The sequence below is a fragment of the Rhamphochromis sp. 'chilingali' genome (assembly GCF_963969265.1).
Source record: "Rhamphochromis sp. 'chilingali' genome assembly, chromosome: 17".
In the NCBI taxonomy this organism is placed as follows: domain Eukaryota; kingdom Metazoa; phylum Chordata; class Actinopteri; order Cichliformes; family Cichlidae; genus Rhamphochromis; species Rhamphochromis sp. 'chilingali'.
Window position 1 is genome coordinate 9,076,768 of NC_137944.1, and position 21,300 is coordinate 9,098,067.

The 21,300-nt window shown below is 39.5% G+C and overlaps 1 protein-coding gene across 1 annotated transcript; it reads left to right on the forward strand.

Moving 5' to 3' along the window:
- The first annotated feature begins 5,112 nt into the window (after positions 1-5,112).
- On the forward strand, positions 5,113-16,413 carry tent5bb (terminal nucleotidyltransferase 5Bb). Its single transcript, XM_080862280.1, has 2 exons — positions 5,113-5,612; positions 13,963-16,413. Exons 1-2 carry the CDS (start codon positions 5,457-5,459, stop codon positions 14,986-14,988), a joined length of 1,182 nt encoding a protein of 393 aa, XP_080718406.1. The 5' UTR covers positions 5,113-5,456; the 3' UTR covers positions 14,989-16,413.
- Positions 16,414-21,300: the final 4,887 nt, after the last annotated feature.

The window sequence follows — 21,300 nt, forward strand, 5'->3', positions numbered from 1 at the left end:
GTTTACGAGGGGGGGGGGGGGGGGGGGGGGGGGAGAGGGGAGCTGGAGATTGACAGACTGGGCCTGTATTGGCTTTGATTCAGTACTCTAATGTACTGGTCTGTTGTGGTAAAGAGAGCTGAGTGTAAAAGCAAATGTGTTGATTTAGCGGTCTATCTACCTTCCTAACCTCTCCTATGGTCACGGGTGAAAGAATGAGACTGCAGGTACAATTGGCAGAAATTATTTTTCTCCAAGGTGTGGCTGGCATCTTCCTTAGAGATAGAGCAAGGAGATTAATGATTTTAAAGGTCCTCAGAGTTGAGCTGCTACTCTTTCAAATAGAAAAAATGTGGTTGAGGTGTTCAAGGAATATAAGTAGAATGCCTCTGGGGCATTTGTGGTTGAGGTATTACAGTCATGTCCTACTGGGGTAGACCCATGACACCATGGAGAGATTACATCCCTTGGCTGGTCTGGGAACATATTAATGTTCCTCCAGATGAGCTAAAGGAAGGCGCTAGGGACAGTGAGGTCTGGGCTTCTCTGCTTAGGTTGCTGCTTCAAAAAACAAATGTGTCACTTATTTTCAGTCCAGTCCCTGTACCTACCCATTTTGATGTTCTTTTTAGGTCACTTAACACAGGCCTATTAATCATTCAAGCATAAAAAAAGGCACTTAACTCAAGGGATGACCCAGTGATGAGTACAGTAAGAGATGAGTTACAGGCTCCCCGCTCAAACACACCTGTGCTTCATCAGCTCGCAATCAAGACCCACTATTTATTTTCTTCGTATTATTGTATAGTCTTTATCTTACAATATAAAGTTTTGTGAGGCAACTGTAGTGATTTCGTGCTATGTAAATTGAATTAAATATTTAAGGACCTGCTCGAGCCTTCGCTATTTGCCAGATTGTCTGCTACCTACTACTGATAAATTGGCTGTGTTTCTTTCTTTATGTTTTGCTTCCATGCATTAACCTCGTTGTCTCCCTGTCGTCAGTCCATCCTGACCTTGGCCAATATTCCACTATTAACCTATTAAAGCCAGTGATGTATGTGCCCTTTGATTACTTGCTGCTCAGAACCTTTGTGTTCATTATCAGAATCAGAATCAGAATACTTTAATAGTCCCTAAGGTAATTAAGTGGATTACAGTTGCTCCCAGACAGTAACAGTAACAGACTAAACCAATTAATTAATACAATATATTATAAACGTTACAAACTTAAGAAATAGAACTAATATATACAAATCACTCAATTATAAATATCAAGAACATTACAGAGGTGATATATATATGATTGACATTTAACTCTAACCTGTGAACTTCATTATTCCGTCATTTGTTATTTTACTGTAGAGCGTGTGCAAGAGGGTGTAACTATAGCAGTGTTTACAGTTTACAGGGCTTTCTCCATTGCCACTCCGAGACTCTGGAACAGTCTTCCCTCTTTTATAAAATTCTCTTTGTCTTTGGAAATCTTCAAATCAAAGCTGAAGACCTACCTATTTTCAAAGGCTTTCGGATCTCTCTGACACCACTTTTATTTTGTTTTAGCTATTCTGGTCTTTTATCTCATTTGGATGATGTTTGCATGTGTATACACGTATACACGTATTTTATGTTCACGTATGCTTGTGCTTGTGTGTGCGTGTGCACACTTTTGTATATGTATGTGCATATTTGCATGTACACATATATTTTTACAAACATATATGGATGTCTCACAATGTTTTCTATAATTTTTTCATCTTATCTATTTTAATTATTTCTATTTGATTATATTATCCCTCTGTTCAGCACTTTGGCCGACACTTGATGTGCTATATGAATAAAGATGATTTGACTTGACACTTGTGTTGCAAAACTGTAATAACTGGCAGCTGGCAGCTCAACTCTGCAAGAGTCAAAGATCTACAATATCAGTATGTGCAAGTAAGTGTAACCTACACACACTTTCAGCAAAAATTCGATACTCATATTCCTCCTGTTAGTTTAGGGTAGTAGCCGCAGTTGCTGCTTTTACAGTACTGTAAACTATATTGTAATGTAAATACATACGTAACTTGGAGTGCATATACTGAAAATACTCTGTCTTTCTGTATCACTTGCACTAAATTACTTTATATCTATTTTAGTATTTGAACTGGATTCCCTGGCGCTCTATCTTAAATTGTTTGATGCAGTGTCTAATCAATGGTCTGTGGTAAATATATTTTTACTTGCAGTGTGTATGATCTGAACACATTGTTTGATTTTGACCACACAATAACTGAATTTGAGGTGATGGTTTGATTTTGAAAGAAAAATCTGGCCTTTTGTGAATGTAGTTTTAATTTTGAGATTTGTGTTTAAGATTTTAAGTGAACTGTCATCATAAGCCATTGTTCAAGAAGGGAAAAAAAGAGAAAAGGCTGAGGTGACCCAAATTACACAAGAGTTGGACTGAAAATCAGTAGTAACAGGTCTTATACAGTAATGAATCCAAATTTGAAATATTTGTTTCAACTCTTCAAACCTACGTTCAGAGCAATTTAGGAGAGAAATACAACAGTGTGTACATGATGGAGGCTCTTTCATGGTTCGGGGCTACATTTCAGGCAGTGATATTAAGGATATTGTCAAAATAGATAGAATTATGAACACAGAAAAGTGCTGTCATATTTTGATCAAGCATGCAATACCACAAGCAAGCACATGCAAGTGTCAGATTGGTAGGTGTTTCATTTCACAACATGAAAATGATTCCTAGCTACTGCCAATGCAGTAAAAGCATGCCCAGATATAAAAATACACAATCGAAGACTTCAGTCATGGATTGTCATCCCCAGAGCCCGAACCTCAAAACTTATTGAAGACGAGTATGACTATCTTGATATAAAGTGGAACAAAAGGCGGCAAACATCCAAAAAAAGTAGTCAAACCAAATATTGACTTGAAAATAAAGCATGTATGTTTGTGCATTTCAATAAATCTTTGCACCCACTTCCCATTAGAAGGAATAGGGAGTGACTCAAGACGTTTGCACAGCACTATACATCTTTTTCATGAATATCCTGTCAAGTCAACTGGCTTCCACTAGCTTCTGTAACTTAAAGGACATTCTCAGTGAAGACTTCCTTTGTGGTTTCACATCAATACAATACAATACAACTAATACTGGGAAATAACCAACTAAATTTTGAGTTGTTTACATGTACTGCATTTAAAACACAGATTTAGCTATTGTGACGTCACCATTAATGTCACACACAATTGGCTGTTCATTTGAGGCCACTTGAAATAAGCAAAGAAAAAATAAAGAAATACTATTCAAATTAATTATATTATTTCAAACTGCAAATAGTCCATACATTATGTGAATAATGTATGGACCCATAAAAGGCTAGAAAATGAGTTGTACTTTAGGTATCAGCAGCTAGTGTTTAAATATAAATAAATAAATAGGAACTATATTCATGTGTACTGTCAACAATAAAAAACAACACTTTTTGTAGAGCTGGTGATAACAGTGCAGTGTGTGGTATTTGCTATTGCCGGTTGAGTCAATGCAGACTGACGTACAGTATTTACATTATGCACATGATATGCAAATCATGGCAATATTTTTCCATGTTGTCATTCTGCTCTAAAATGACACTGGGGCTTCCCTGTGTTTTTTCTGTCATGGTAGGAGACACACAAATTGCTCTTAAGAAAATGAAACAACGACAAAGCAAATTAAGGTCACAAATCCCTTTGCGTCATCCCACAGGGGTCAAAAATGAATAATCTCTCTAACACGGGTATGTTGGTCAACCTAAACATCCAGAAATGTGTGACTCTTCATCATGACCTTATGTTGTACATAATGGTATCACCAAAACGAATTAGGTCATTTTCCTTTGAGCGTGGAGTGAAAAATGGTCATGTCCTCCACTGAGCAAAACTCTTTTCACATTTCCTCTAAATCTGAATTCTAATGTAGTGGTTCTAGTTAAAAGCAACACCTTCTTGCAACACCAATTACAGAAAATAAAAACAAAACAGATGACAAGTTTCTGTCCGGGAACAAAGGAGGGCTAGCGAAGGGGCTCTGATCTCTTCTTTGACAAGGATGACTTGGGGGAGCAGTTTAAGATGAAATGCTATTAGCTTAACTTTCAGACAGATTGCCATGAAAATGTGTGCATATACCTGGAATCAATATAGAATACATGTATTAGAAGTTCTGAATGTCAATTTTTCTTTGTTTTCTAGATGTCTGAAAGAAAAGAAAATAGTTTGGGGTAGATGCATGGACCTCCAAAACTTTTGGCTATCATTTAAGAGATCATTGCCGTTGCTATTTAAGGCATAACAATGGCTTTATAACTGTGTAACAATGTTTCTCTAACTTTAACAAAGTAGTTATTTTAACAAAAAATTAATTATCTTTCCTGAGATGCAATTCTGCCATTCTGTCGTTGTATCTAAACCCAACCAAACTTTAATCCCACTGTTTACCATACAGTCGCATGAGGGATAAATGATGCTAGTCTGCTAACAGCGGGATATTCAGAAAATAGTCCTAGAGGAAAAGGCCAGACAAATGTTGTGATGTGAAGCATTTGTTCATCTTTTAACACGGGGTCAAGAAGTTTCGTTTTCTTTTCTTTTGAAAATAACTCAGGACTTTGGCTTTAAAGAAGTGTTATGATTGCTAATGTTACTGTTTTTAATTGTTTAAGCTTCACAGTATCAAATCAAAAAGGAAGTCTGTTATTTTTTTTTACAATGAACTTTCAGCTTACTCCATTAAAAACACTGAATTTGAATATGATGATATTATGATTTGTTTCCATACATTTTAGTTGTTATATATTTATTTATTGTTGCAAAATGCATTTGAAGTAAACTTCCTTTGTCTTTTCTCCTTCCTATTAAACAGACCAGTGTGAGATGAGGTACTGTATGCAGTTTGGGTAAAGTCTTGAAGCCTGACGTGAGCAGTTCAAGGTTGTGTTTTTTTTACTTGCACATAGTAATTACTATACTTCCTACAGTCATTGAACATGCCATGTGACGCAAGGGAAGTAGGTGTTCACGGGTCTGTGTGCAAACGGAGTGCAGTCTGTATGCTGAAGCGTTATTAAGGCTCTGGCCAGCCAATGGGGTGGCGCCCGTTAATCCCTGCTCGGTTAAAACCCCGGGCGAGTCCAGAGGAGGCTCTAATGTGCACAGACAGTCAGTGGAGACAGAGAGCGACGCAGGCGCAGGAAGTTTTGTTCTGGGAATGTGCGATGTTCTAAAAGAGTTAACACATTTTGGAGCTTTCTGAAAGTTTTTCCACAAGAACAGACAGAGAGTGAGAGAGGGAGACGCACTGGGAGCTTTTCACACCCACTGTCGCCCTAACATCACCGGCTCTTCCTCGTTTGAGGAGAATTGCTTCAAGTTGTTCTAACAGTGCAACGACACTTTCTCTGGACGTCCCGTTGCCTCCGGTCGTCATGTCCTCCGGTGATGTCTCGGAGCAGAGTCGGCGGGTGAGCGTGCTGTCATGGGATCAGGTTCGGCGTTTGGACTCCATCCTTGGAGAGAGCGTACCGATCCACGGCCGAGGAAACTTCCCCACGCTGTCCGTGCAGCCCCGGCAGATCGTTCAGGTGAGACCCCTCTCACTAGCTCTCTCACTAGCTCTCTCATAGTCGTTTTGCTATCTAATAAAACGCACTGAAGCAGAAGTGACAGAGAAGAGGGAAAAGTACATCTTCTCTTAGTTTCATGTATCCCCATATCGCCCTATTCTCAACAAACAGAGAAAAAAAAAGAAAGAAATTAATGAAAAACTGTTATTTTGATTAATTTGACACAAGGTGTGTTACCTTTTTGGGTGAAAGGCAATTTTAATGCTCTGCATATATAAAGATATTCCGCCACTGTTGCTCACAACTGTGTCATATGCCATCTTGGTAATAAAGTTTTTAGTAATTAGAAAATAGCAGTTTACAGTAGTCTGCTGACAGTGGGTGAGTGCAGTATATTTATTTTGCAGTGACTGTGGAGTCAATGAGATTTCACTTGCTCCAAAGGTACACAGTAACATAACTTCTAAACAAGCCCGGCTAATCAAAATCAGGCCTACATATTGAAATATTCTGTTTGCTCCACATTCTGCTGTTTTTCTGCAGTAATTAGGATTTGTGGCAGAACTGATAAAACTTTAAAAGATACTCAATCACTTACAGTCAGACACATTAGTGGAGATGAGCTGACACTGTGACTGCAGTTTTCCACTAACTCACTAGTGCTTCTCCTCCGCAAGTCCCTTTTTCACAGTTTCTGTGAGATAATGACCACACCACAGTATATTTACTAGAACTGGAACATGTGGGGATTTGCGTGGGCTGCAGTTTTTCCGGACATTAATAGCCTGTAATCCTGGTTCATGTGTTGCTTGAATGATTAATATTTTCTACAGTGTTCATATGGGGGAGGGAAGACCTTGCGCGTGCACACACACACACACACACACACACACACACACACACACACACACACACACACACACACACACACACACACACACACACACACACACACATTTCAAAGACCCCTATAATCAAAGAGGCCTACCAATGTAATCTCTCCCCTGTGATGCCTTTCTTCCATTACATAGTCCTCTAGTCATAAGGGACCTTAACCATTTTTTCTTACAATGAGCCTGCATTCTTTTTGTGGAACTTTCGGATTAAATTCTTAAGAAAATTTCTTATCCAGAATATTCTTTATCTATTGTGTTTGAGTGCTAAGACGTTGGCATACTCAATACTGCTTAACCCAAAACACCAGTAAAGTTTTTTTTAACTTACTAAAACTATAGACTCTATGTAAAAGATGGATGTAGCAATTGTGACATCACTCATTGATGTCACAATTCTGAAAACATGAAGCTCATCTACAAACAACGTGCCTCCGTCCAGCTAAACTCTGCACTATTCCACTGTCAGTTTTGCAAATCTCTGAATGCAGTTTGCATGAATTTGCGCACATTGTTGACATAGGAACACTGGCTTACAAAATGCAACACGCTAAGTCCCAGTTAATTCAGTTCGATTCAGTTCAATTTTATGTATGTATTTTATGTATTTGCAAGCGCTTTGGTGACAGTGGCAAGGTTAAACTCCCTACTAACAGGAAGAAACCTCTGGCAGAACCAGGCTCAGAGAGAGGCAACCATCTTTTGAAACTGGTTGGGGCGAGTGGATGAAGACAGTGATCAATAATAACTAATAGTAGCTTGCCTCCACCAGTGTGTGAATGTGAGAGTGAATGAATAGTGGAATTGTAAAGCGCTTTGGGTGCCTTGAAAAGCGCTATATAAATCCAATCCATTATTATTATTATTATTAATAAATAATACAAAGAGGTGTATAAACACATAGTGAGTGGAAAAGGTGACTAAAGAAGAAACTGTGCAGTTGTGCTTGTTCAGCCTCAATTTGAAGAACAATTCGATCATGTGTCATTGTGTGAAAGAGGCTTCAAGTGACGTATACAGGTGTTTTATAGAGGAAGAGGCAGAGCGAGAGGCGGAGGAGGCAGCGGAAAGCAATTCTAAAAATTCTCTTGTTAGTTCAGTTGACATAAATATGCTTGTGTGTATTGTTTTGTTCCGTGGAAGAAATAAGTTTTGATAAGATGGTTTTGAGTGGTGTGTTTCATTTTACACTAGATGTGTAGTTTGTGTTCTGAGTTTTGAGAAGTGGAGCCACGGTTTCTGGAAATGTGTTTAAGAAAATCTGGGAAAGTACTTAATGTAGCTGTGGGAGGTGGCGTCATAACATCTTTGAACCAACACATAGCTGCTATTGCTGCTGTTAATAAAATAAAAACTAATTGAGCAGATTAGGATTTCAAGTAAGAACAAAATTGTTTAAATGTGTAGTTAAGAAGTCACACACATCCAGCTCAAATCTTTACGAAGCAGTTCAAAAAGTATGGAAGAACCTGGCAAATGCTATGGCAGCTTAGCTGATCTTATCCACTGTGAGTGTGAGGTCTATTGTTTTTTTGGCCAAATGTGAAATGTTAAGATGTCTGCTGGTAGAAGCTATAAAGTGGGCTAACAACTGTTTGATCTGTTACTCGCAGATGAAACAGCTCATTTACAGAAATATATCAATTGAGTGCAACAGTAAATCCCTGAAACCACCTTCTCTGTGGCAGCTGAACCTGTCAGGATTAACCTTTCTGGTGGAAACCATGAAGGCACTGCATCTATAAGTGTAGACTGATTTGAAATTGTGTTCTGTATGACCATGCAGATATCGTGACAAAAAAAAAATGAAGCGACACAATGCTCCCTGTTGAAAGACTTAATGTCTGCAAGTTGATTTTTATACCATGTGGCCATGAATGGAAACCAGTGGCAGTGTGGTTGGAGGGGGAAAAAGTTTTGTGATTTAAGCCACTATCAAATGGTTGACAGTAATGCGGGGTGTTTCACAGTAAATAGGCTGCAACATTCAAAACCACTAGTTTGCCACTTTTTCAACCTTCCCATCAGACAAAGTCATCCCCCTAAGTGATTTTGTAGCCACACTAGTATTTTGTTCTGTCATACTGGGCGAAGTAACTGATGGATCACAGTCCCAAAGGGTCACAGGACAATCTCTTAACAGTGTATTTGTCTAATATCCACATTAAAATAACATCTGTTTGTGGTCTGGTTGTGAGTGAACCCTGGGAGCAGTGAAGGAAAACTTTTGCCATTACTCACACTTCTGTGAACGTTGACAGCTCAAAGCCAGATCCTGTGATATCCCTCTCAGCGGACTAAACCTACACACACCCAGTGTACTACATACCGAGGAGCATCATATCACATGATGAAAAACGCAGATTACGTGACGCATGCATCATAGTTACGTAAATTGTTGAATGGGTTCATATGTGGAGGCAGAGGTATGGGTTCTTATTTTTCATGAAACCTTGAAACATTACTCCACTCTCCAGACAGTAGCGAATGGCCTGGGTTTGAAGCAGAATATGAGGATGGGATTAGTGCCTGTAATAACAGTGGGCTTGAGGGTTGGGCATGACAAAGTGTTACTGTGGTAAATGGAGAGCAGTCGCCTGAGCCGCTGTTGCCCTTGCCAGACTGTAAACCAACTCCTCAGTAGGCTATTGTTGGGACCGAGCAACATGAAGACACCACATGCTCCCAGTTCCCGTAGAGGAGGTAACCTGGGAACATTCATTTCTAGGCTGAATGTTTTTTTTTAGTGTTGATGGTATCTCTTTGGCTGGGCTTTCCATTCATGAGTTGGAGTTTCTGTCTGCTCATTTTAATTTCAAATTGAAAGTTTGCAAACTAAAACTTCCCATCATTTCTTTTGTGGACAGGGCAATAGCTATATCTGGAACACACAAGGTGTAGATTTTATTTTTACATTTTAAAACCCATACATTAAAAAATGTTTAAGGGTACTCTCTGTCATTACTCAAACTTTATAATAAATTGTTCATCACCCAATGCCTTTTTCTAGGTTGTATTTGTAAATATGATGCATTCTCAATGAATTACCTGGTACAGTAAAGGTTACATCAAACCATCTTGTGGTACAAATTAAAATTTTATAAAGTGAATCTATCTTTTGAAACCTATAGTTCATATACTCTGGTCTGAATCAGCTGTGTTTGTAAACTTGTAGCTTTTTCCTGTAGTTTGGCTTCTTTTGACACGAGAAAACTGCAAGTTAACCAAAATGTGTGAATGCAAACCACAGGAAGAAGTCAGTGAGTTCTGGATTAGCTGATAACATGGTTATGGTTCCATTCATGGCCAACAGGGTTAGTTGCTACAGCTAGTGTACTCTACTGCATCCCAGAAAGCGAACTCAGGTGTATGCTGCTCAGACTTGGTAGCTAGGTTGGATCGAGGTTGGATCAAGTTATCACGTTATCTAAAAAAAAATCAACACTCAGGAGTTCAAAGACCAAAGTTTCTTGGTATTATTGTTTTGGTTTGCTTGATTTTAGAGTTAAAATGCAAATACACAGACTACTTTTAAGTATAACTATATTTAAAGTAGCTAAAAATAATTACAATGCCATAGGCAAGGATAGCTTGTTATAAAATACGGTTGGCAAAAAACAAACAAACTAAGTGTTAAACATAATGAAATTTAAAAAATACAGAGTTGCGGGTGTATAAGTTTTAATTACTAGTTTTTCCACCTCAAGTTTTCATACTGAACAGTTTACTTGCTTACACCTAAACTATTACGATTCTGTTCCAGTGCTGTATCCGAGTCTTTTAATTTGTGATTTTATATGAGATAAGTCAGATGGTTGTGAGGTTAGTAAGACTGGTTTTTACTAATAAATCCACATACACTAGAGTGGTTCTCACCAGTTTAATCTTACATGGCTGGCACAGACATCTAATACAGCAAAAGTCCCCCCAAATTGGTCCCTTGGATATATTCCTATCAAATAAAGTTTGAGTGGACTGAGACATTAAAACTTAAGTGAATCCTTGAAACTGAATCCTTCTTTGAAAACTTTTATCACAAGAGCATCATGTTTCAGCACACAACCCATTCTTGTCTAAGAGCACAGGTGAAATGAGCACCCGTGCATAAGAAATTTGAGGAAGCATTTCAAGTCAGAAGTAAAACCATCATCAGCATCCCCCGCTGTCTGCCAAGCTACTGTACTACTGACTGGCTGGGTTAGTCTTGGAGTGGATTTGAAGGTCAGGGACTCATAACTCCTCATTTGATGTCGCCATTTACTTGGCACAGGGATAATCTGTCTCACTGCCCAGAGCTCTCATTGGCGTCCAGGGGACTATGTGCTGGCAACTGGCTGGGTCATTTCAAACAGCTATAATAAAAACACACTTTGTCCACAGCTTAAATGAAATAGTCAAGGAAACTATTAAGATGCCAGAAGGAAAGTGGAAAGACTGTCGCCAAGGCGTTGTCAACACCAGACAGTCTGGTGTGTTTGCAATTCTTTTTGTAATGTGTTTTTACATCACTGTAAGTGTTAGGCTCTCATCAGGTGCTGGTGAGTCATTTGGGAAATGTACCATCCTGTTTTATGAGTGGTAAAGGATGCATTCTGTGGGGCTAGCACAGCTGTACTTCCCCATACACTACTTTTGGGACTCCCAAACAAACACATTATAGTGTGCTGTTAACTCAAACCAACTGTTTAAGTGTGAGGTCAGTGAAAATACTTTCTGTGGGTTTCCCTTGGATAGGTTAAAAAAATCTCTGCAGTCTTGTCCACTGGACTAAAATCCTGCATAATTTCTCTCTGCAAAAATATTCTCTCTACCTTTTCTCATTAGATTTTGGAGTAATGGGGTTTCTTTAGTTCATTTAATAGCACAATATACTATATATATTTGGCTGCTCTTGAAGTGTTTGCTTGTTGTTTCGTTTAGGTTTAGGTAACAGAAAACTAGAAGTATACTGGATTTGTGGTCAAACTGATTGAATTATTAGAAATATGTTGCTTTTTTTCAGAATCTGTAGTTTAAAAGTTTTTAAGAAACTACCATTCAGTTGTCAGGACATGTAGCATTTCATTGTCTGTGTATTAAGCACAGTGCATGATACTGTATGTTAGATTGCCTTGGTATAATCATTACATATTTAGTGGCTCCATAGTATAGTAGTTTACACATTTAAGTAGTAAGCAAAATATCCCTGGTTTGATTCTGGGAGGAGACACAAATCCTCCAGTGTTGGGTTAGAAAGGACCTCTGGTGTAAAAATCAAGTATCCAAAACTACTGGCTGTGGTAATTGCTTGTGAATGAGGCAGTAACTGAAATTAGCTTTCTTTTTAAATAATTTTATTTAGTTTGTTTAATATAAATAAACAAGTTTATGAAAACACCAATTTGGGGTTTTAGGTGGAGTAGTAACAAGTTTTCTCATCCAGTTCTTCTTATGTGATCTATCTCTAGCTAATGTGCTGATTACCAGATGTGGTCATTAAAACAATGGCTTCAGGACACAACTTGACCTAATTCACTTGGAATTAGGTGGAATAAACAACAAAATGCATGTGGAAATATGAGTTTTAGGAATCTTTGAGGATTATTAAATTCACTCTGGGTTGGATTAGACTGTGTGCGTAGCTAGTTAAGGGTTTTAAAGTGTTTTGTCTCTCTGATCGACTAATTTATGGTTCTAGTGAAAACAGTAGCTAGGAATAAAAAACAAAACCAACGACTTTTTGATGTGTCAGAATCATTTTTTTTTTAATTTGTTCCCTGAATGACAAAATATGGGAGAAAAGTTTAATAAAACCAAAAATGACATATTCTGATACATTCTAATATTCTTGTCCAGGGTTAGAGTTCAGCTTAAGGCTTAGAGTAAAATTTTAGCATTCAGTATGTGTGCCCTGTATTTTTTGCAGGTTAAACGTAGCATTATGGTTATACTCTCTTTCAGTATATAGGATTACCTGACTGGATAGGCATTGCTTGTCTCTACGCATTCAGTGAAGAGACATCACACCATTGAACAGTAACATCAGATTCCCATAACATAGTGAGAGCGTTTTAATGAATTGTGAACAGCTGTGCTTTGGATTTCTTCAGACTTGGCCTTGTTAGTTGCCCCCCCCACCCCCTGAGTGTGATTTGAGTGATGTAACAGACAGGAAGCACAAAGATCTTAACTGCCTGTAGTTCTGTAATTTTCCCAAGAACCACAGCAGTACATCTGTACAGTGTGTTCCAATAACATTATAAACACCTTTTTCAATTTGGTCCACATTCATGAGTTTAAAAGTTCAAAGCTCAACAGTTCCTTTTATGAGTCACTTACACCTGTCAAGCACAGACATGCCGCATCTTTTCCACATCTAATCTCTGTGGAGCAGCTTTTTGAGATAAAAAAAAAGCTACAGTCAGCTGCTCCCTGAAGCGTAATTTATGGTGCCACAAATATCTGTCCGCGTACACGGTTCTAGTTGCACAGTGAGCGGAGAAGGGTTTTTAGATGTGCTCCTATTTTGTTCTCCAAAATCCTAACAGTGCGTCGCTGGATGTGCATGACCTATGTGCCTGTTGAAGATACATTAGTTGACAGGTGGGTTGGAATAGGGTTAGGGGTCACAGCGGAGTTCACCAGGAATGGGAAAACCATGAAAAAAAAAGTTGGTTTTACTCGGTTTCAATTCTTGTTACTTGTATATTGTAACTTTGCTTGTGTCTGCAGCTGGCTGATAGACTAACTACACCCCAAGCAAGAGTAGCCCACACACCGGTTGTGGTATATATTTTGTACACTGCCTCCATCACCAAAAAAGCTCTCTATGGGTAGACGGACCGTCCTCAGACTGCCTGAGGACTGTAAATGTGTTACCCCTGCTGAACCATAAATCCCGCTTTATTCACTAGAGGTCACCACGGTGAGTAACTCCACGTATTTGATTTGGCAGATTTTTACACCAGATAAACTTTCTAACACAGCCCCTCAGGGGACTGGTATCTCGTCCTGGGACTGAATCTGGGATCTTTCACTTGTTAAGTGGAATTTATGGTGCAGTGGGGGAAACGCATTCGCAGTCACCTGGCAATCTGGCTTTGGCCCGTCTACTTATAGAGAGCTCTGTTGCCAGAGGGAGGTTTGTGGGTGCTCTTGCTTATGCTGTCGCTGGTCTGTCACTTTATAATGTAAATGGAGGTCATCTCTTTGAGTGAGAGACTACACCAATAAGTAGTCACTTAAGTGCCAGTTGCTCTTTAAAAAAGCTGCAGCGTTTCGTTCACTCCAGAGATGTGTTCTTCATGTAAGCTCTAAACAATAATAAAACATAGCAACTACTTTATTATGCAAGGAAAGATTAAAAAAATATATAATTAAACTTAATCAAACTCAATTACAAATTTATGCTTTATTGTGCGTTCTACTTTCACAATAAACCTAATAAAGTGTTTAGTCTCTCATTTTGTGTCTTTTCTCTGTGTCTTTACTTTCAGGTGGTCAGGGCTCGACTGGAGGAGCATGGCGTGATGGTACGTGATGTTAAGCTGAATGGTTCAGCAGCCAGCCACGTACTTCATGAGGACAACGGCCTTGGCTACAAAGACCTGGACCTGATCTTTGGCTTGAGTTTGACTGATGACAAAACCTTCCGGCTGGTGAAGGACGTGGTGCTGGACTGCCTGGTGGACTTCTTGCCCGAAGGGGTATGCAGAGATCGAATCACAGCCCTTGCCCTAAAGGAGGCATATGTTCAGAAGCTGGTGAAAGTTTGCAACGAGACAGATCGCTGGAGCCTCATCTCACTTTCCAACAACACTGGCAAAAACGTGGAACTGAAGTTTGTGGACACGCTGAGAAGGCAGTTCGAGTTCAGCGTCGACTCCTTCCAGATTACTCTGGACTCATTGCTGCTGTTCGACCGCTGCTCGGAAACAGCCATGTCCGAGACCTTCCACCCTACAGTCCAGGGAGAGAGTATGTATGGAGACTTTGAGGAAGCTCTGGATCACCTCCGCTCCAAGACCATCGCCACCCGCAGTCCAGAAGAGATCCGGGGCGGCGGCCTGCTCAAGTACTGCCACCTGCTGGTGCGCGGTTTCCATCCATCTTCCGCAACTCAGATGAAACAGATGCAGCGCTACATGTGCTCGCGCTTCTTCATCGACTTCCCCGACATAAGCGAGCAGCAGAGAAAGCTGGAGGGATATCTGCAGAACCACTTTGCGGGCATGGAGGACAAGCGCTATGAGTATCTGGTGACTCTGAGACAAGTGGTGGATGAAAGCACTGTGTGTCTGATGGGACACGAGCGCCGGCAAACGCTGGCTCTTATTTCTGCCCTGGCGTTGCGTGTAATGGCCGAACAGAATGCCATCCCCGCTCTGTCCAACATCACCTGCTACTACCAGCCTGCTCCCTATGTCAGAGACGTCAACTTCAGCAATTACTACGTGGCGCAAGTTCAGTCACCCATGGCTACGTGCAGTAACTCTTATCAAACATGGCTGCCTTGCAGCTGAGCAGTGTCTTTTATCACTGCGTGGAAAGTTTATGTTTCTTTTTTGAACCTTTACTTTGATGTAAGCAGAACATTCATTAACCGAAATGTTCACTGTAAGGGGTCAGTGTTGTGTCGAACAGCCTTGGCTGTAGAAGACAATCCATTCTTCTCAGTGTGAAGCTATTTACTGGGTCTGTGAGCTGTACATCTTAAGTTTCTAGCTCTGCTGCCTTCACGGAATAGGTCTTTGTTTTGTTAGATGAACTTGCGTTTCAAAACAGGAAATTATATTTTCAACGTGTGCCTGTGATTTGTTTTGAATTTTTAAAGGATAATTTGGTAGGGAAAGTGAAGATCGGAAGGAAAGGAGGGAGGCAAATGACATGTACTAAGGTTTGGCCAGACAGGAAGGAATCTAACTGCCAACTTATTGCTCAGGGCATTTTCATCTAAAAAACTTTTGTGCCCTAAACATTCAATTTATAGGTCACACAGCTATTAGCAACTACACAAAGTTTAACTTGTTATTGACCCAGCGCATAAAAGAATCTTCTGTCTTGCTGTCTGATCATCTGCATATTTACAGTACAGCCCAATTCACTACCTTATTGTTCTGTTTACATATTTTTCCTGTTGTGTTGAATGATTCTCACTAATGTCATTTTATTAAACGATTTTTTTTAAACAAGTGATGATAAGAAAGCCAGTTGCACAAATTTACATATGCTCAAGCATCTAAACCTGCTGCAAGTGGGAAATGTTAGCAAATCGACTGAATTGTGTTAGAAATGCGACAGCTGAAGACATAAAACAAGTTTCAGTAATGTATAGTTATAACAGCGATGGAGCTCTTGAAGCTAGAACATGATGGATGCTGATGCATTGGGATTTTAGGGTGTCATGTGCTTGGTATCCCTGTAACAATGTAGCTTTGTTATTTTGACCCCCAACTTTGTTGTTTTGCCAACTCTTGTATCAAAAATATTCCACTAATTTATATCAATTAACACTGCTGTAAAAAAAAAAAAGAAATCTAATATGAGCCATTATAATTATACCTTTTTGTTCTGGTATTTCATAACCAATGTGGATGTATATGGAAAAATATGAAGGCTTTATATATGAACGTTTTCAGTTTGTGTCTGATGTAGGCTCGGGTCTTAATGAAATGTAAATACTGGTTACGAAACCAAACTTTTTTTTTTTTTTGTCATTTTTTTGTTCTGACTGTGGTTTCAGCTGACCTGACTGGGAGGGAAAAGGACCAAAGACATTCTTTGTGTAGCATGACAAACAAGGACTGTATATGGTTTCAAGTGCCTGAATATGACCTTTGTAGTAGTTGTTATGTATGAACTGTTTTTGAATCTTTTTCATTCAGGTTACTGTAAATTTCTATATCTAGGGTCAGGGTACTTGTTTCATTAAAAAAAATATCAAAAGTTTAACGATGGTGATACTTTGGTCTTTCTTTTCACATTCTTGGAAGAGAAGTAAGATGTGGATGATAAGATGTTGACTCAAATTTGTCTAGAGACGTGCAGAATAAATGCATACTTTATCTCCGGTCGGTGTATCGCACTTTCTCAGTTTCAGTTGCTGCAGATCTCCCTCTGTGTATGTTTTGCGATCTTTCTCAATCACACACAAAACAGCTTGTGTGTTGTCTGTGTTCCATCAGCTACACAAAAACACTTATTTGTTCAAGCTCTGTGCCTCCCTTTTTTTGCCTCCCTGAGCAGAGTTTTCCCATGAGCCTGCACCTGTGCATTAGTCACGTCCCGCCAGCTGTGAATCTGACAAAGGTTTCCCTTTGCCCTATAGTCTCAAAAATGGAGATCTCTGTTACCTTGGATGAGTTGAGCTCTAATAGGTGCTGCTGAGAGCCAGGTGGTAAAATGGAAGTGCCGCCTTTTCAATAATGTCATGATATACTCGATATACTCCTCACCAATAATTCTCTCCTATGATATTTTGTAATTACTTTTGCATAACTGGGGACGACTTCTTGGTATTTACTTGAGCATGAAATGGCAAATAGCTTGACACACCTGCTAAATATTTGTGGGTAAACAAGACATAGTACTTGGTCATTAAGGAAGTGCTGGAACAAATTAGTGAAGTCCTTGGTTATAAGTTCAATTGGAAGAAATGCATCTGTCAGAGTGATTAAAGAGGCGAGGTATAAATGCAGCTAGGGAAACAGCCAGTGAGGACAGCTAATCCTCAGTGGATTAGCTGTCAGAATTTTCTCCAAACTGCTACACAAACAGTCAAGGAAACATGTAGTAGGACTCCAACAGGGAGCTCCATGGGATAAGCATGCGTGAACATGGCAACTGAGACGGAGCTTGCCTTACCTTTAACAGCCCAACGATTTCTGCGTCTGGTGGCCAGACCTCAAGAGACTTTTAGAGAGCTGGGAGGAAGTGTGTAAATGATAATAAACAAACTACAGCAAGTTGTCAAAGTTTAATTTGCTCAAGATTAAGGCTGAACTTGTAGCCCTGTGAGCATGACTCTGTTTATGAAAATGGAGGCCAGTCAGTCTACTGCAGATGGATTGCTTTTAAATTCCATACATAAATTCATATATAAGCACATGCATCAGCGCTATAGAGTTTGATGATCTAAATTTGGCTGCAGGCTGTTGACTTCAAACTTATGAAATTTAATGCTGTTTTGCTTGATTCTTTGGTTGCTTTTGATCTACTTAGTGACAAAGAGATGTCTGATTAGCCATCATTTTAGAATCTCAAACATAGTTTTTACCTGATTATACCAAAACTTTGGCCCAGATGTGAAATTTTGTAAATTTAGGTAAGGGGTATAATAATAATGTATATTTTATTGATCCCCATGGGGAAATTACTCTCTCTGCATTTGACCGATTCACTCAGTGAAGCAGTGGGCAGCTACTAAGCAGGCGTACTGGGGTGCAGGGTGTAGGGACAGTACCTTGCTCAGGGGTACCACTCAGTGGATTTGAACCCCCGCCCTTCCGCTCATGGGGGGACCACTCTACCTACTGAACTATCCCTGCCCCCAAATCTGTATCTGTATTGGTGAAGGTGCAGGCACCAGTCACAAGCTTTCTGTAATAACAACTAGTCCTAACGATTCTTAAACTTTGCCAATAGGTTGCAAACTATTAGTTGGTGTCCTGATGAAAACCATCATTGTAGCATTGTATTAATCAGAAAATATTTAAAGGTATAAAGAAGTTCTAGACAGGTTTACCTACAATGTGAACATGAATATGCTAGCAGTATTGCATATAATTTAGCATGCTAATGTTAGCAATGGAGTCCGGTGCTTTTTAGCCTTGTACGTATTTGCGGATAGCATGATGTTGTCTGAACAAAACACTGTCAGAGATTGTTACGTAGTGACCAAAGCAGCACGAGGTTTTTAGTACGTACCTCTCTGCAGCTAACTTGATGACTGCCAGCAACCTCTGTTAACCACTCGGGTTGCCAACTGTCCCGTTTTAGCTGGGACATCCCAAATAATGAGCAAAATTATTTGTGTCCTTTATTCTGCCTTAAATATCCAGTATATTGACCGTTACCTGCAACGCCACTGACCAAAAAAACAGCACGCTTAAAAATACCAAAGCTGATTTTGGCCGCAGTCGTATCAGACAAGTGCTTCGTGTCCAGTCATGGCCAGTTTCGCACACGTGATATGTGATTGTGATTTGCCGTTTGGTCTCCATAGCATAATAAACTAATAATAATAAACTGGATAACTGATATAACTGTATTTACAGTAATTTATTTGAATATTTTTTATTTTTTGCTAATTTCTTAGAGGAAACGCCCATGTGATTTCTGTCATCATTTACTGTATTTTTCTTTATTGTTTTAGATGATGTATTGATTAAACTGAATAAGAACATTTTACTGCACTTTTATTATAAGAACATGAATATACAGCACATATTTACACTATGCCCAGCTGGTTGTGCATTGTGCTTCTGGCATGCCAGAGTGTGTCTTATTTGATAATTAAAAACCCTAGTAACCCTAGTAACCACTCATCAATCAGTTGGGGGATACACACTTTTCCCTAGTGATAGGTGGTTACTAGGGGGTCACTGACATTTTAACAAACGGTTTCACAACGACCGCCAGCAACCACTTGCAACCAGTCAGGAATTAGACATTTTTTCCTCATGGAATTTGGTTCCCAGATGATCACAGACAGCTCACTAGCACTGCATGACTGCGTTAATGCTGTAAGTAAGTTCAAACATGAGTTATGGGACTTAAATGTTGTTAGGATTTTCACTGAGAATAAATGTTACATAAATATCAATCTTATCAAATATGCAGCCTCTGACTGGAGAGCCTAAGTGGCAGGGAAACAAAGCTGAACCGGCAACCTTCCGGTTACAAGACAAACTGCCAACTCTTTGAGCCACGATCGCCCCATCAAGAACATCAAGCAAATTAGCAAGACCCACTGCTTGGTATTTGTTGGTACAAACAGTTAAAATATGCTCCTTTTATTTTCAAATAAAATTCTATAAATGATTAATTTCGTGTGGAATTTTTTTTATAAAACATTAAAACAAACCATGGTGGAGTCTTTAAATTAATTTATTCAGAATCAACGGCCAGCAACTTTCTTCAAGAGGAGCAGAAAAATCATGCACCTGAGATTTAAGGCAGTGTAAGCACAGCTGTGTTTTTCCTGGACAAAGACCACAGATAAATATGACACTGTGGAAAGCACTGTGGTTCATAGTGTTCCACAGCGCCCACCAGCTCTAAGCAGCTTGGCCTTCTCAGCTCTGTTTTCTCCGGTCTACGTGGGTGGGCCTCCTGGGATGAACTCTCACCACAGACATTGGAACTTAAAAGGTCTTGTTATCATTTTCTCCTCCCCTCATCTGTCAGTCTTCTGCAGACAGTAATCTCTATCTGACAACTGCAATGTGAATGTTGCTCAGAATGTTTGCCGAATAGATTGCGGAAATGTCTTTTTTAGCGGTGATAGACACCACCTGTGGGTGGATGGGAAGGGTCAAGACAAGCATAATACCAAGAGTGGTCTCCACTGTACAAGACGTCACTGTTATCAAATCTCAGCTCCCTATCTCGACATACTGGCTGTCAGAGGGGATTGTAGAAGAAAAACAAATTTGTCCTCAGTTGAGACGATACATGGGTGGCTGAATCCTCTAAAAGAATGAATGCAGTGAACTTGAAAGAGGAAGTTAAAGGAATATTTATCTTGGGAGGTGGGGTTTAGGGAAAACTAGAGAGGAAGTCGACGAATCCAAAGTGCTTTCCCCGTTTCAATGGTTGCATTGCAAATTAAATTCCAAAAAAGTACAATCACCCACAACTGCAGCATAATAAAACAAATTAAATTCTTTAACTCTGGAATGATTGAACTGGACTCATACTAATTTCAGTCTTTTACAGCTGAAGAATGAAGGAAGTGGTGCTGAAATTTTTCCCATAAAGTGGTTTACTGGACTGGGTGGCATTGCTCCATCCATCATCATGTCGTTAGCAAGCAATTCCCAGGAGCTCACAAGATTTCTATTTGTAGCATCTGTGGATATTCAGAGCGGCTTCACCATGGTGATGTTTGTTTGCTGTCCTGAAATCCAAACAAGTTGCCAATTTCATATAGTGGGCTGTAAAAACTATGCATCTAACTTGGGTTCTTGGTGCACTTTTCGTACCACCGATTGAGTTAAAAACACATTTATTGGGAAATTTCTGTCCAAGAGAGCGTAACTGTTTGACATTTAAGTGACAATATAAAAATCCAGCAATTAAAAAATAATCAAGTCTAGGTGACCCATAAAGGCAAAAAGTACACTTTTAAAAGTTTCACTAGATTTATTAATAGTTAAATCCCCTGTACAGCACTCTTCATTTATCTTCTTAACATGGACAATGTTGCCAGAGACCTATTTAAGACAAGGGTTAGAAAAGCTTTTCATCTGTTTTTGGAATTTCCCCATATGTGAAATGCCCAGTGAACATGATGGTGAGCCTAGTATCTAAAACTTAGCTTGTTTAGCATGTAGCCAAAATTCAAGCCCCTCTGACAGCAGGTAACAGCTTTTAGTGCTGGCAAACTTTCTACAGACTTTGGAAACCTGGATTTGGGTCGTTTATCCCATTCATTCGGGCTGTTTGGTCCCTACACAGATCAAACAATTACCTGAATCCAAGATGGCGACACGTAAACTCTCGGTGTAGCGTCTCCCTCTGGACTGAAATAGGGCTTTGGACAAAGCGGGCCGGTCTAAATACTGACTCTAGGTAGGCAAACCTGTGTCTACCGTGTCCGCCTCCACCTGGAC